The sequence below is a fragment of the Bremia lactucae genome, assembly GCF_004359215.1.
Source record: "Bremia lactucae strain SF5 chromosome Unknown BlacSF5_NotPlaced_17_SHOA01000003.1_2250557bp, whole genome shotgun sequence".
Classification (NCBI taxonomy): domain Eukaryota; phylum Oomycota; class Peronosporomycetes; order Peronosporales; family Peronosporaceae; genus Bremia; species Bremia lactucae.
The window spans coordinates 1157950-1173156 of NW_027152029.1; the positions used below are offsets into that span (position 1 = coordinate 1157950).

The 15207-nt window shown below is 44.4% G+C and overlaps 4 protein-coding genes across 4 annotated transcripts; 3 read left to right on the forward strand and 1 right to left on the reverse strand.

Annotated features, from left to right (window-relative positions):
* The first annotated feature begins 1639 nt into the window (after positions 1-1639).
* Positions 1640-3020, forward strand: CCR75_007730 (uncharacterized protein). Its single transcript, XM_067965788.1, has 2 exons — positions 1640-2075; positions 2138-3020. The coding sequence occupies exons 1-2, from the start codon at positions 1654-1656 to the stop codon at positions 2667-2669; spliced, it is 954 nt and encodes a 317-aa protein (XP_067822327.1). The 5' UTR covers positions 1640-1653; the 3' UTR covers positions 2670-3020.
* Positions 3021-4361: 1341 nt separating this feature from the next.
* On the forward strand, positions 4362-6155 carry CCR75_007729 (uncharacterized protein; the record flags this gene model as incomplete). Its single annotated transcript, XM_067965787.1, has 1 exon — positions 4362-6155. The coding sequence occupies one exon, from the start codon at positions 4362-4364 to the stop codon at positions 6153-6155; it is 1794 nt and encodes a 597-aa protein (XP_067822797.1).
* A 1165-nt stretch (positions 6156-7320) lies between these two features.
* CCR75_007728 (uncharacterized protein) lies at positions 7321-8082 on the reverse strand (the record flags this gene model as incomplete). The annotated part of the gene is made up of 2 exons (XM_067965786.1): positions 7321-7857; positions 8038-8082. 2 exons carry the CDS (start codon positions 8080-8082, stop codon positions 7321-7323), a joined length of 582 nt encoding a protein of 193 aa, XP_067822798.1.
* A 452-nt stretch (positions 8083-8534) lies between these two features.
* Positions 8535-14038, forward strand: CCR75_007727 (uncharacterized protein; the record flags this gene model as incomplete). Its single annotated transcript, XM_067965785.1, has 5 exons — positions 8535-8550; positions 8655-8717; positions 8876-11083; positions 11161-11233; positions 11305-14038. The coding sequence occupies 5 exons, from the start codon at positions 8535-8537 to the stop codon at positions 13874-13876; spliced, it is 4932 nt and encodes a 1643-aa protein (XP_067822793.1). The 3' UTR covers positions 13877-14038.
* Positions 14039-15207: the final 1169 nt, after the last annotated feature.

Genomic DNA, 15207 nt, shown 5'->3' on the forward strand with positions numbered 1-15207 from the left:
CGATTCGCGTTAAGTTTTTGAAGCCAAGCTTCGCGTCCAATGTCTTTAACATTGCGAATGAACGCACTCCAAGCTTGCATAAGCGAGACTTTATCTCGCTTATTATTGCCACTAAACCATCGATGCTTTAGAAAAGCATCGAGATAGAAATCTTCCTCAGCGCGAAAGTTCTTCGCGCTGGGATCAAGGCCATGTAGCTTTGTCGCAATAAATAAAGGATATTTATTGTGTGGAGTAGTTTCTCCAGACAAGCTATTAATGAGCCTTTCTGGCAAAAGCCACGGCTTCTTTTCAGGGGCGAGATTAGACATTTTACTGTCTTCACTCCCCTGAGTGGTACCCGCTGAAGTAGGGGTACCACGAGGACTTTTCTTACGATGGGTTACGCCACCGTCGTCCCTTGCACAGAGACACGTGCAGGTGACCGTATGGGAGACCGTACGAAAGATCGTACGAGCGATGAGGGATCATCCTCATCGTCGGATCCAATTAGACTGTTCACACGTCTATCAGAATGAGCCCTCTCATTCGAAGGCTCATAGTCAGCCGCCTGACGGGTATCAGGCAACTGTTCCATCCTCCCCGAGTCGGCCACTTCGTCCGACTCGCACTCGTAGTCGACCTCTAAAAAGGGGTTGTATTCACGTGGTGAATCACCACGTGCACTCGCAACACCAAGTGTTGTGCGAATGGAAAACACTACGGTAGACGGAACGTCTACCACAAGAGATAGCAATGCGTCACCCGCGGCTGCACGAACCGCAGCCGAAGGTTCAACACTATTATCACCCCGCATGAATTGTTCTTTCATGCGATGGAATTTTGAAATGATGGATCTGACCAATCAAAAACAGTTTAAAAATTAAGTGGTCATTTTGCGACCACTCCATCTAATGACATTCAGAGTGATTGTCGTTTAAGGGAGGGGTGATGTAACGGGGTGTATCGTCACATGAAATTAACACTTAAAGGTTTTTATTAATATATTATCTAAAAGGTAGATAATATTTGGAGGATATTACTTTATATAGTAATGTCCTGAATTCTTATCCATAAATAGGTATAGACCATTATGTCTATTTATTCCGCAGACTAATCAGCTGTAGAAGTCATCAAAGAGAGTTACAAGATAAGATAGATAAGAATTCATTTACATGTTTAGTATTAGTTTATAGTTAAGTCAGCATTTACAAAGATAGATTAAGAGACACTTAACTATATTAATACAGTTTTCATTTTACCCTCTTAAGTTAACTTGTCTTAAGAGAAGTCTTCCTCTGCACGTACAGTGTACATCACCTAACGAGAGGCACCACTCACAACTGAAGCAGTGTGAAGTGGACTTGTACTGAAACAGTACAAGTCGTAGTGCCCCGTTACACATCACGTACACAAGGGTTGGTCAGAAACGTGCACCACACCCGAGTGTTGGGTCTAATTACTATAATTTAGTAATTGACCATCCCCTGAAGAACACCAAGTGTACTTCACGGAGACTGTGTAACATTAGGGCAACTTTAGCTCAACTGCTACCAAGAGAATTTTGTCTGCGTTCTAAACGCGATAATATAAGTCCTGATTTAGAATAAACACTCAAGCTATCCTTTATTTAGACCTCAGATATGTGATTAACCTTTTTGCCGATTTTTCTAGATGACTTCCCAAGGCAACAGCAAGGGGCTGGACGCGCTAGGGCAGGAGGTGCTCTGGAGCTCCAGTGGACAGCAGGTGATGATGCAGTGGGAAAAGCGTTACATGGAGACTTGCGTGGAGGCATTAGCCATTCAGCCGACTGACCGCGTGCTGGAAATCGGTTTCGGCTTGGCTTATTCGGGCTCTTGCATTCAAAGATTCCGACCCCGAAGCCACACAATAATTGAGTGCGATCGAGAGACGCTGGAGCGCACCCGAAAATTTGCTGCAAAATACAACGGAGTCGAAGTCATGGCTGGTACTTGGCAATGTATTCTGCCGACGCTTGACAAATTTGACTGCGTCTTCTTTGACGATTACCCGCTGCCGGAGTTGCAACAGAAGAAAACATCTGCCAACGTAACAGCAGTCCCTAGGCAGCAGTAAGTTCAATTTTTTTATAAAAAGCAAGTAGCAATACTGAGTGGTTTACTGCTTCTCTTAGGTCACGGTGGCACGACTTTTTGGATGTTGCGCTGAAGCACTGTCAAGATGGAGCTAGAATTTCAGGATATCTAGCTCGGAGTCTGGATTTAGAACGTCCTGGCTGTAGCGTCAAAGTTTCAAGGGTGCAAGTTGACGTCCCAGAGCATTGCAATTACTTCCCATACAAGACTGCATTGGTGCCAGTGATCACGGTGATGGATCCATTAGCTGCAGCCAGGTTGCCCATTGCCGAAACCGGTTCATTTCATTCACTGCCGCATTTTTTCATGCAATTTGAACGTGCCTGTCAATATTTAAGCAGTTCTGATCGCGCAAAATTCTCACAGTGGAGAGAACGATTCTGTGGAATTCGAAAATCTCTACTGGAACATAAAGTCGATGCGCACTTGCACAAAGACACAAATGTTAAGGAAGAATGCGACGCTATAGATGATGACGAAAAATCAAGCTATTATAGTAGTGAAGCGATACGGCGCGAATTTTTGCGTACACTCAGGAGCAAGGCAAAATCATCCATAACAAGTGCATGAGTTGTTATCGCCGAATTTGCTTTGCTGTACACTGACAATTTCAGGAGGTTTATTCCATCTCCGGAATATTGTTGATCAGCTACGAGCAGATCATTGGCTGGCAGAAAATTAGGTGCTGGAATTGCAGTCCTTCGGCCGGATAAGCTGCTTAGTACGCGCCCGTATGCGTCAGCTATCTTGCAAAAGCTTTTTGTCCGATATAGCGCAATCCAAAACAATAATTTTTAATTTTAGGGGATGATGCATTGCAAACTTTCAGGCTGTGTGCAACACATGGAATTACGATCGTTGGAAAAAAAATGTCGTTAATTATATCCTGTTTTATTAACGACCAGTTTTTTGCAACAATCTCGCACTATATTTGCTCGTGTTTCGTATTTCTACACTATAAATTGGTAATTCATGTAGCTTAACGTTCGGCACACTGTTGTACGAATTAGATACTTCCTGTTTGGCAAATTTGCCCGCCTCAGAAACGTTTTAGAAGCCAGTTGCTATCTATCTGAATTGGCTACTTGTAACTTTAGAGCGATGGCGTCGGAATGAATAACCTTCGCCATACAAATAGACTTTCTCATGACTAGAAATGGCGGTATGTCGACCAGCGTCTTCGTCGACAGAGCTGAGTATGTTTTTGCGCAGATGCTTAAAACCTATGATTCCCATGATCTAAACATTATTCATAATGGAAGCCTTGATGTATGGAAATACTTGAAGCCTCTCTCGGTATATTATCTGGGCTGCAGTAGTGGAGCTTGGAAGCGTCAGGATTAAGTTTTGCATTGATTTTTTGGGCCAACGATTTGTGATAAGAGTTTCTTTTGACGTGCAGCAAAGCGAAATATGTCGATGTGGCTGAAAAATACATTCTACAAGTCGCTTGGTCTACAAATACAGGTGTCAGGCACCAGCTTTTACGCTTGCCCGGCCCACGGTGTCAGGGGTCATATTAAACATCAGCTGCAAATAATGACATTTTACGAGTTTGGAAAACTTAAAATAAAGTGGCGTAAAAGACTCTTTTGTTTTTGGAATTTCTAAGTTATAACAAACAATGTTTAGCATTTTTGGTTCAAAAATTCGTGGTTACAAGGTTGGGCGGTTCTCATTTAACGTAAAAGGTGGACGTTGTGAGGCTTGCCAGGGCTATCGTAATTAGCTAGAATTGGTTGGTTTTGTTGGCTTATAAGCTACTAGGACAATATTTTTTGGGCCAATATGATAGACGTTCAAACCATCACTCAGGAACATTTGCTGCTATTGCGATTTCGGATAAAGCTAATGAATTGCTCGCGGGTTATTGGTACTGCAAGTACGTACATCTAATTTAGTTTACAAGCTTAAATTTATTTTTCAAACATTACTGAACAGCCACGAAAACAAGCATCGCAAGCTGTTAAATTGTGTCTGGCGATAACATAGCATTCCCTTACAGTACGGTCATTACATGTGACTACCACACTCCTTGATCTTTATCCGCGGCTTTGCTCACAAGATTCGCTGTCGCAGATTCAATACAAAGCGCAAGTCTGAGCAATTTTCCAGCGCGATGGTGTCGGGTAAGTGGTCAACACGTGCAAGCAAAGTGCGCGCGTAGCAGAGGCGGACGCCTTATAAAATGGCGGCTCGGTTTAGGGGCACGGCATTCTTCATTCTGTACGCTATTTATTAGGGCACACTCGCCTTCACAAAATGACGAGGATACACCTGGCACTGGCCTTTGCATTTGCATTAGCCATCTGTGCACCCATTCGCGCGCAGTCCTATGAAGTCAACGGAAGTGAATCGTCCGTACCAGCATTCCCGGATGGGACTCGCTTTACATCAGATGACGTTGCGATGAAGCATGATACAACACAATCCGTTACCAGGTCGGCAGTTGGTGAGGAACGCGATGGTGAAAGCGAAGCAGGCCACGCGTTCGATAGCTGTTCTTCAGACTGTGATGACAGTGATTCGTCTTCTTCTTTGGTTATCGGCGACAGGCTTCACGCAATAAGCACTATCAAGTCCGAGTACAGAAATTGGGTAGGAACTCATCTTGGCTCTGCGTCAGATACAGCGTGTTATCGCGAGACACACATAGCGAAGACGTGTCCGCTGGGGTATGACTATAAATTGGGAACATGCTGGGCACAGTGCCCATATTCCTACCCTGTTGAGTGCGGAATGGAGTGCATACGGCAAAATGACGACTGTGCGCTTGAAATTATTACTAAAATTAGCTCTGTGGGTCAAGCGGTATTCTCTCTTGCACCGTATAATGTGTATGGAAAATTTGAAGTGATGTCCAAGGCTATGAAGATTGCTCTCAAGTGTACAAAAGAGATGATGGGATTAGTGAAAGCACTGTCTAAATTCATTCGTAATATTCAAGTGATTGACCCACAAACTACTCAAAGCAAGCTGCTAGTGCTGCTATATCAGACGGACAATGTGGTCTTTGACATTCCGATCACTATCATGACTTGCACTGGAGTTTCATTTAGCGACAGCTTAAAGTACAAAGATAGGCTCGTAAATACGATTGAGCTTATCCTTCGAGATATTCTTGCTAATACAGCCACTATTGCTTCCAGCTGGACCGCATTTAAGGGCTTTATGAAAAACGTTACGCTCGGTGATACAATCGACTCACTGAACTCGTCCGAAATTACGTCTTTGCAGTCGGCATTAGAATCTGAGTCAAATTGTGGGTATGACATGAAAAGACTGTTGGACCGAGCGTGGGTTACCGTGGCAGAAATGCGTCGAAACGACCCAAGTATATCCGAAGACGACATCCGAATCGCTATTGGCAAGTCAAACCTAGTGCTTTATGATATTCCGGCTGCGACGAACAATTGCATGCCAGAGTTGATCGCCGAGTCAAACTTGGTAAAGGCATATGCCGCAAGAGATACGCTGCGCAAAGGGTTCAGTAGTATTGTGAATGACTTAATTAAGTCAGGAACGAGTAGCAACGGTACTTTATTAGCGGCAAATGAGTACGCATACGTGATTGCAAATAAGGCGGCATCATTTTACGGCGTTTGGGACAGGACGAACATCGGTGGTGCAATCTCTGAGTTTTTTCAAACGATTTGTGGACCTACAGAATATGTTGGCGAAATTGACGATGGCACGGCCGAAGAAGCATTGGGATTAAAGACTGTTCAAGATGCATTCAAGAGCAGTTCTGGTCACTGGTCAAAGAATGGCGACGGCTCGGTAGTGATCCATTTTAAAAGTGTTGATGTGAAGGATGTGGCCGTGAATATTAATTCCAATGGGAACCAGGTTGATCAAGTGTACGTTTTGGCGGGCCAGAACGTAACATGGAAATCAAATGTGACGTTTTTGGGGGGCAAGACGCTGTATTTGGATCGCTGGCGACCAGGATTTCTAGGCATTCCTAATAGTAATGGAGGTTCGCTGCTTTTGTGGGTGCCTCGGTCAACTAAAGGTGGCCATCTGCAGCTCACCGTGAAAATCAATGGCAATTAAAATTATTTAGAACTTTTTTGGAGAGTTTTCATTAACTTGTGTGAATGTAAAGTAAATACACAGTGTTCGTATTCAATTCTGTCGTAAAGCAAGGTAAGGTGTAGGCAAGCAGATGGACGACAAACCTGAGTGGTTGTCGCTTGAGATGTGCTCTGAGGAGGGGTCAGCATATGGTCGGAACCGTTGCCACCTGAGAGCCAGATAGACTGCAGCCTTTTCTGTTTCTCTTTAATATATATTCATTGAGCTAATCCATGTGAATGATCTGGCGTCACCACATTCGGTAAACAAGGAATAGACCGTTGTATAGATGTTCTTTTCGATGTATCATTGCATTTTCATTTTTAAATTCCCAGCTTCACAAACCGCTGCAACCCATTTTCCGTATAGACAACCATGTTTGCAATTCACATGCATGATTACATTTTTACTTACATTAATTTTATTCTACCTTCACTTGCTACTTTAACAAAGGCAACCCTTATATTGTCTTAGATTTAGAATCCGAATGTTGCGTCACAGGGTACTATGCCTATGTCACAAAGACGTGTCCGTGTTGCTTACTTTTAAGACGCTGCGTCTAGCCGTAATGATGGATTGGCGTCAACGTATTCCGGCTGTAAAACTGCCCTAGTTTCCCATACAACATTCGATATGCGAGACGAGTTTGGCTCTCGTAACATCAAGCAAGCTTGGAATTCAACTATATGAGCGTCGCCAATTTTAGCACGCAATCCAGAAAATGGTACACTTTGAACAGCAATGTAAATTCGAAATGGCTAAGCCGTAAAATGGTACACTTTGAGCAGCAACGTAAATTCAAAATGGCTAAGCCCTAAAACACTATTGCAATTACTTAGTGATCATGACATTTACGCAATCATTTCAATCATTTTTAATGGACATGTGCCTTATTAGGGTAAGATTCAAATTATGATCACTATTGCGTGAACTAGCCATCAAATTTGATATTTTGAGGTCACACTTAACAAACCCAATATATATAGGCCAATACATCAAGAGTAGAGCGGAGAGCCACGTAAACTGCATTTAAAGAGGTATCGTTGATGCGCGATGTATTGTTCCAAGTTTTTCCGATTAATCTTAAGAAGTGCCAATTCTCGTGACACAAGTCTGATTGAGGTTAGGTAAATACAAGCCATACTTACTTTTTCTCCTTCTTGTCCGCCAAACGCTTGGCCTGCTTGCCAAAGATACGCTTGTCGGCACGTGCCACACGCAATTGCGTAAAGACGCTATTTTCCTTCATTTCAGGCGTAATAAAGGCCGTAGTTGATTTGACGCTCAAGCTTTTGATTGGGAGGATCGGGCCCGCATGCTGAACGGCATTCTTCACGTCCTCAGAAGCAGCATCGCCATTCTTGGGCTTGTTGCTCTTACGCGGGAATACCACAAGCTTGGCCTTGTAAGCCTTAAGGCGGTGCACGTTTGCCTGGAGTGACTCGACAGACTTGTTGGTGCGACGGAAGTCCACAGCAATGCCAATGCTTAAAGCCTGTTTGCGGTTGATGCCGGCCTCCTTAAGCTCCTCTAGGGTAAATCCTTTGCCTGCGCGAACCTTAGAGCCATACTTAATCGTGGGGCAGTGTACAGCAGGACGCAGAAGACCAGCGGCTGGACGCGGGGCAACGGCAGCAGCCTTAGCTTTACGTCTCAGACGGCGGGTCTTTTTCTTAGAAGCCTGTAAAATTGAGCATGGTGATTAGTAAAGTTCAGCAGAGAGATACTTCAGCCACCCAGAGAGTTATTCGGTTTGCATGACACGATTCGCTCAATCAATACGACCAGCTAGGTGTTATTGTAGCTTTAATGTCATTTTTGGAGATGATCTGTATGCATTTCCCTCATTACAGATTTTAACACACAAGTGTGCTTGTGGAATAATCTCCTGGATGGCTGGGCGCATGATAATAAATTAATTCTTGCCTGGTCGAACCAGGTTTTAATTCGCGATTCCCAGTACTTGTGGAAATGGCCGTTGGGAATGACGTTGTTGTGCTTCACCATATTTCAGCTGCAGGATATACGAAACTTTGAAGGGTGAGCTTCTTGCAGTAAGGCACATTTCAAGAGGGCTGCAGACTTTACCAAAGCGGAAGATGTCGCGGGCAATTTGGAACTTGGAAAGCAATGAAGGATTGGTGGTGCTCGGCACTCCACTCCTTAAACTAACTCTATTTCGGTATACACGCACCGCAGCCAATCACATTCATGCATGATAATAACTAGGTATACCACGTCATTTCAAAAACTCGGCATAAACATATGAAAATTTTATAAAAGAAAACCAAAATTTAAGTGTCTGAAGGGAATTCTGCAAACGTCAGAAGCGCTGGACACCTCCTGGACGACGTCGTAATGTTCAGCTCCAGCAGTGCGTCCTGAATTTCATTTGCTTGCCGCCTCCCCCATATTGAGGCTGTTCTGCGCTTGTGCTCGTTATTATCATGCTAAAACTTTTTTTGCTATTGTTTATAGATCGCGGTGGCAGCTTCGATGGCTTCGGTCTACAAGGCAGCAATCCCTTTGAGCAGCACCAAGGTACGAAAGTACAGGTGGTTTAAGATACATTGTGTGTGCTGTTGCGGTCAGTACAGGTGGACGAGCAGCTCTTTTAGGGGGCAAATAGCGCTCTCATCTTTGTTGCGGCCAGTTTTTTGTTAGTCTGCGGGTATTGATCAGTTCCTTCGCGTGTTCAGGATCGATGTCTGCCAACCCGTTTCAAGCCAGAACAAAAGCTTCTGCCTTAAAGACAACTTTTGGCCAAAGCTCTGGCTATGGAAGCCAGCCGCCATTACCTCCAGGCGGTGTGATGGGTTATCCCGATAATGGATTTGGCAAGCATCCACCTCTAGCAAAAGCTTCTCCACCATTAGCAAGGGATTATAGTGGATCTTTAAAAAGTGGTTATCCATTCGGCCAAACAATGGACAGCAGAAGAAAAATGTCAAACAGCTCAAGTACGCCGTTTGGATCGGCAGCGTCTGAGCAGAACTCCGTCTCAGTCTCGCCGACGTTAGCAAATGCGCATGTTATGTTTGGGAGCTCGACGAATGGGGACAGGAAGGCCACAAGCCAAGACTCTGGATTTGCTCATAATAACTCGGCGTCAATTTCGGAAAGTATCACTGCGTCTGAACATGGCATTATTGTAAAAACGACACATTTTGGGGCGGATAAGCGCCGAAAGAATTCTTTCCCGATTAAGTCCGGCCGAAATGGCTTAGGAATCCCAATAACAATGTCATCGTCTGTGACATCGTTTGGAGGCAATGGATTGGATGCTCAACTACGAAACCAGCAAAATGCTTCTCAAGTAATGTCTGCTGTTCATGCAACAAAATCGAACGGATCTGTAGATAGCGGTGGAGGGAAATTGAAAGGATTTAACACTTGTACAACTTTTGGCAGTGCACCCAATGGTATAGGCGTTAAGACTTTTTCGACCTCTGAAAATTCTTCTTCTCATGAACCTGTCATTCACACAGCGTTTGGTGATAAACGACGGCATAGTGCGTTGCAAATCGGCTCAGAGACTTCAGTTATAAAGACAAACAAGACAGTATCGCCGATGGAGTTGCGAGCAAGTGGTTTCGAAAAACTACCGCCCGGAAGAGGTAAACAAACGCAAGGATTTAAAAAGGAAAGAAGAGAAATTATTGCCCAAAATTTATCTCGGCCCAAAAAAGATCTTCAAATTCCATTTGGCCCAAATGCTGATAAGGAAGTGAATATCCAGAAAAAAAGCTCAAAAAAGGATACGGCTCGAAAGACACGGCACAAACGAGAAAAGGAAAGAGTAGCAAGCATCATCGGCGATGAACCTTCGAATCTTCCTGTGCCGTCTTCTGTCTCGTTTCGAGATGATAGCAGCAAAGCTGAACTATCAGCTGCTTTTAATTTAAATGGTCGTTGTGCTGATATGTGCAGTCAGGCAGAACGGGACCTGCATATACGGGTGGACGAATTGAGCGTTTTCGAAAAGGACTTTCCGAATCGGCCAGGATCAGAGCGCGACATGATCATAAAGCGTTTTCAGCGTAGTTCGGCTGACCACAAATTAGATATACCAGAGGAAATTAGACCTCCTGGTGTTCTTCGACGAACCCAACTCTATATTGAGCAGGCAATCATGGATTTGGATCAATGTGGCTTGGATTTTCGTTTCCAGACGCCTCGAGTACCAGAGCCGATTGAACTGTACAATTTTTGCTGGGACCGATTCCGAATGATTCGCAAGGATTTCGTTTTGCAGAACTATCGTGGTGCCGGGGGTCGAGTTCACCCTATCGCTCTGGACGTGCATGAGCGTATCGCTCGCTACCATGTGCTCAGCGAGCATGAACTTATCGATACTCCAAGTTTTGTAGCCCAACAAAACATGGAACAACTTGGACAAACACTTAAATCTCTTAACGAGCTGTATGATGAAAGTCACAAGGTTGGAAACCCTGCTTATTGTAGTCCATTTGAGGCTGAATTTCGCGCGTACTTTATTCTTTGTACACTAGACAATGGTCGTGGTATGGATGTGCTGAAGTACGTAAAAAATCTTTCGCGTCGTATTATGGAAAGCGTGCAGATAAAATTCGCCATGCGAGTCTTTATTGCGCGCCATACAAGCGATTATTTCCAGTTTTTTTCGCTGCTTCGCCAAGCGACATACTTACAGTCATGCTTGCTGTTCCGGTACATCCCAAACGTTCGGTCATCGGCTTTGCTTCGCATGAATCGAAGTTATCGTAGCCAGATCTATCCACTTGAGGACTTGGTAGAGCAGTTGTGTTTTGACGATATTGAGCATGCGTATTTCGTCTGTCAGGAGCATCATTTGAGAATAGCCGGTAGACCTGGCGCCGGCGACGATAGTTTAGTTCACGTTAAGTTTGGAGGAGAGTTTGAAACTGGTATGGACGTGCTTGTTAGATAATTTGAACTGCATCAATTGAATGGATTGACGGGTTGTGTTGTGGCCTTAATTTAGATGCCCAGCTTCGACGAAACAACACGCCATTGCAAACTCGCAGCTCAAAGATTTATGTCGGGATGAAGCAGGGGTGAGTTTCGAATTGTTAGAGCTTATAGAAGGCCCTTCATGACGTTGTATCTTCTCTCTTGGTATGAATAGTAATTATTTAAGGCAAGATATCTGCCGCGGGGTCACGGAATACGCTCGAGATGATTACCCGGCGCTGAGCAAAAGTATACAAGATTTTGAATGTGAAGAACGGGCACAACTGTATCCGGAGAAGCCTCCGTATGAAGATAGTTACTCTCGTTTTGTCGACTTTAATTTAGATGCTTTGTTGACGACTACAGTGAGCGCACAGGCAAATGGAATCTTAAACCAGCACCAATTGATAGAGGTAAACCAGAAACGACATGAGCTCGATGCAATAGCGCGGAAAAAGATAGAGCTTGAACGGAAAAAAGTGGCAATGCTGGAACGTATGCGGGAGCTGGAAAAAGCGAAAGAGGAGAAAGATAACCGCGAGCAAGCCAAACAGGTTTTAGCTGAACAGTCGGCTCATTTCGAAGCGCAGAAGAAGAGGGACTTTATTGCACAATCTTTAGCTAATGAGGAAGTCGCGGAAGCGACGCAATTGCCTAAGCAAACGCAGCAGCGGGAAGAAAAAGAGGGACATCAAGAGAAAGAGGAATTTGCTCGCGAAGCAGAACAGCATCAAAAGACAGAGGAAGTTGCTCACGTAGCTAAGCATCAACAAATTGAAACTTTGAGATTGAGGGCTGTTGAAGAAGAGCGACGTCAAGAGGATGAAAAGCGGCACAAAGAGCTTCGGATAAAGGCAGCACAAGAGCTGGAGCAACAGCGTCAGCAAGAATTAGCAGAGATGCAAGCGCGCCAAGCTCGCGAAGCTGCACTTGAAGCGCAACGGCTAGCGCAGCTGGCCAAGGAGCAAGCTGAACAAAAGAGGTTGCACCGTATTAAAAAGCAACGGCTTGGCATTTTGAGGTTTAAGCTGCACTTGTGGAAAAATTATGTTCGTAACTCGCGCGAAGGTCCTGGACCAGTCTCGCTAGCGTCGAAGCTTCGACTTCAGCAGCCTCATCAAAAGGCAAAAGACAGTATGCAATGGCTATTTCGAGGAAGCACACTAATTGGTACAAAGCGGTCAAAGCTGGAACCGAGAGTTGTGAGAAACCTTTCATTTTCCATTGCAAATTTGATGTCGCTTTGGCATGCTGAAGATATGTTGGAGTTGGTTGGCCCTTCTCTTCGTCAACTAAACCCCGACGCTCCATTAGTTGCATGGAAGTTGGTAATTGCTGATCTTCTGGATGAAGCGTCATCGTCATTTGGTTTGTGGTGTGGTGTTAGAGCGGGAGCACAGGGAGTCTCTACACCCGAGCGCGACTGTTTACGTACATATCATACAAGCACAGGTACAGCACAAGGTGTTGCTCTTTGCAGCAGGTATCTTGATTCGACGTTTGCTCAGCGAAATACGCGTGAGAAGCAAGTCGAGAAGCTCGCTGCAACATCGGCTATCTTACTTCCAGTGGACCTCGGCTTACTGCAGGAAGCTAATACATGCATCAAGTGGGAGAGGCAAGTGGTGGATATTTTATCGCTGCTGGACTCAGGATGTCGTGCGACTTTACTTGCTGTTGGGTTTGCTTCGGCAGAACTCAAATTGTCGCAAGCATTGGTGTTGAGCACTCTTGAAAGGTGCATTGAACGAGTGCAACGCCAATGTGCAGCGCAAGTAGCTTATGTCGATGTCGAGCTTGTTAATGCAGGAATTACCCTCCCCGTCACGTTTGGTCAAGTGCTAAAGAAAATAGCAGAATTGTCTCCTCCTGTTCGCCATTGCAAGAGTGTTGAATTAAAGGAGCTCCTAGAGAGTAATGTTAGAGCGATGATGGATTGCTTTGAGTCGTCCATAGGTATGCAGAGAAGCATTTGTACAACATTCGCAAAGTTACGTGACGAAATTTTGTCGTCTGGAGTTTTGGATCTCGTTTACCTACCGCCAGAGCTTCAATTTGCAATCGTGGATTCTCCGCGTGATTGGAACTCCAAGGAGCGGAAACACGAGATTCAAAATGTAATGACGTCGCTTGAAGTCACCTGTATTGTTTTGGAAACGTCTTCGATAAATCGAGGTCTGACATGCGACGTTTACTTTAAAAAATTGGAGAATTTTATCGACCGATTATTCCTGTCGCATGCAGCAAGAGTTGCAGTGTCGACGTATGAGTTAAAAAGACGCATTTATGGCGCGCTTCTTCCAATTCATAAGAAACTGACTCAAGACGGTAAAACGGAATTGGTGACACCTGAGGATGCAGACGTGCTTTTGCCATGGCGAAGTATTTACAAGGAGATCTACGAGACATTCTTCGAGACGTTGGAAGACATTATGATTTACTATCCGACGAATTGGCGGATTCCCTTGAGCTTTGTAAATGATGTGCACCCGCCAGCAGCAAAGCAGCCGCAAACTTCTGTTAGAAGCATAAAGCTTGACCGCCATATCGTGATGCAACCAGTGCAAGTATCTGCACAGAGCGTACGAAAAAGCTTTGGGCCGCTAAGTTTGATCGACGAAACGATACAGCAGTATAAAGCCGTTGGCGAGATTAAGCGCCTTCGAGTCGAGATTGCGAAGGAGCGTGCTGCGACGTCGCAATTTCAACACAATCTCCGCCAGGCTGTAAATCGATGGAACGATTAATGCGACATCGGCTTGTACATAACATTGGGAAACATTAATAAAAAATTGATCGATAAATATAGGGGGCTGCTATATGGACACTCCCCTTCTGCTGCTTGGACACCCCTTACCCATAAATACGTATTTGATTGGCTGACGTAAACCTAATAAATTTTTGCTGCGCGCACCACACACCCCTCCCTCAATGGATATTCTGTGAATGCCGACATGGTATAAATACTTCCGCCTCACACACCACTTAAAACAACACGAGAGTGAAACCATGGCAGTGGTCAAAAGGTGCCTCTTTATTCAACAATTTCCCTCTATATTTTTGCGGTTTCGCTTGCATATGTTTCCCAGCAGGTGGTCAATGTCAAACAGAATCAGCCTTCAACCATAACGCCTGGTAGTGGAGGCTCTGATATTCCAGAACGATACTTTCTCTGCTTGGTGGCGTGCAGCGAAACGGCAGGGTTGTAACGCTTGCCACTTCTCCATAAAACACGACAGCGCGTGACCTCTTTGGTGTAACGGGGTGTATCGTTACATGAAATTAACACTTAAAGGTTGTTAATTAATATGTTATCTAAAAGGTAGATAATATTTGGAGGATATTACTTTATATAGTAATATCCTGAATTCTTATCCATAAATAGGTATAGGCCATTATATCTATTTATTCCGCAGACTAATCAGCTGTAGAAGTAATCAAAGAGAGTTACAAGATAAGATAGAGATAAGAATTCATTTACATGTTTAGTATAAGGTTATAGTTAAGTCAGCATTTACAAAGATAGATTAAGAGACACTTAACTATATTAATACAGTTTTCATTTTACCCTCTTAAGTTAACTTGTCTTAAGAGAAGTCTTCCTCTGCACGTACAGTGTACGTCACCTAACGAAAGGCACCACTCACAACTGAAGCAGTGTGAAGTGGACTTGTACTGAAACAGTACAAGTCGTAGTGCCCCGTTACACCTGGTAGCACTTTGTAGTCCGTCCAAGGACCACATTTCCCACATTTAACATGGACATGTTAGATGGTAGTGGGAATACGCATCACGTTTCCCCTGAAAGCTACTCCTTTCTAAGTGATATAGAAAGGAGTGCGGTTGAACGAATGAGTTCATCCGTAGGAAACGATGCAATCCTGGCATTACTGTCCAACTTAGACAGAGATGCCCTCCATTCAACCGTCGCCAAGTTCATACAACATGAACTTGACGAGATGAAGGAAAAAGTAGCCTTGCTGAATCAGCAAGGCTCTCAACAGGCGGAACTGTTGAGATTACAACAGGTACAGACCCCTGTACCTGGGATGACGCAAACGCGTCGTCCCGAAACTCT

Bases quoted from the DNA above. Each gene is read 5' to 3' on its own strand.
- CCR75_007730 (XM_067965788.1), top strand. From the start codon at position 1,654: ATGACTTCCCAAGGCAACAGCAAGGGGCTGGACGCGCTAGGGCAGGAG. The intron at 2,076-2,137 runs GTAAGTTCAATT...TGCTTCTCTTAG, and splicing joins ACAGCAGTCCCTAGGCAGCA to GTCACGGTGGCACGACTTTT.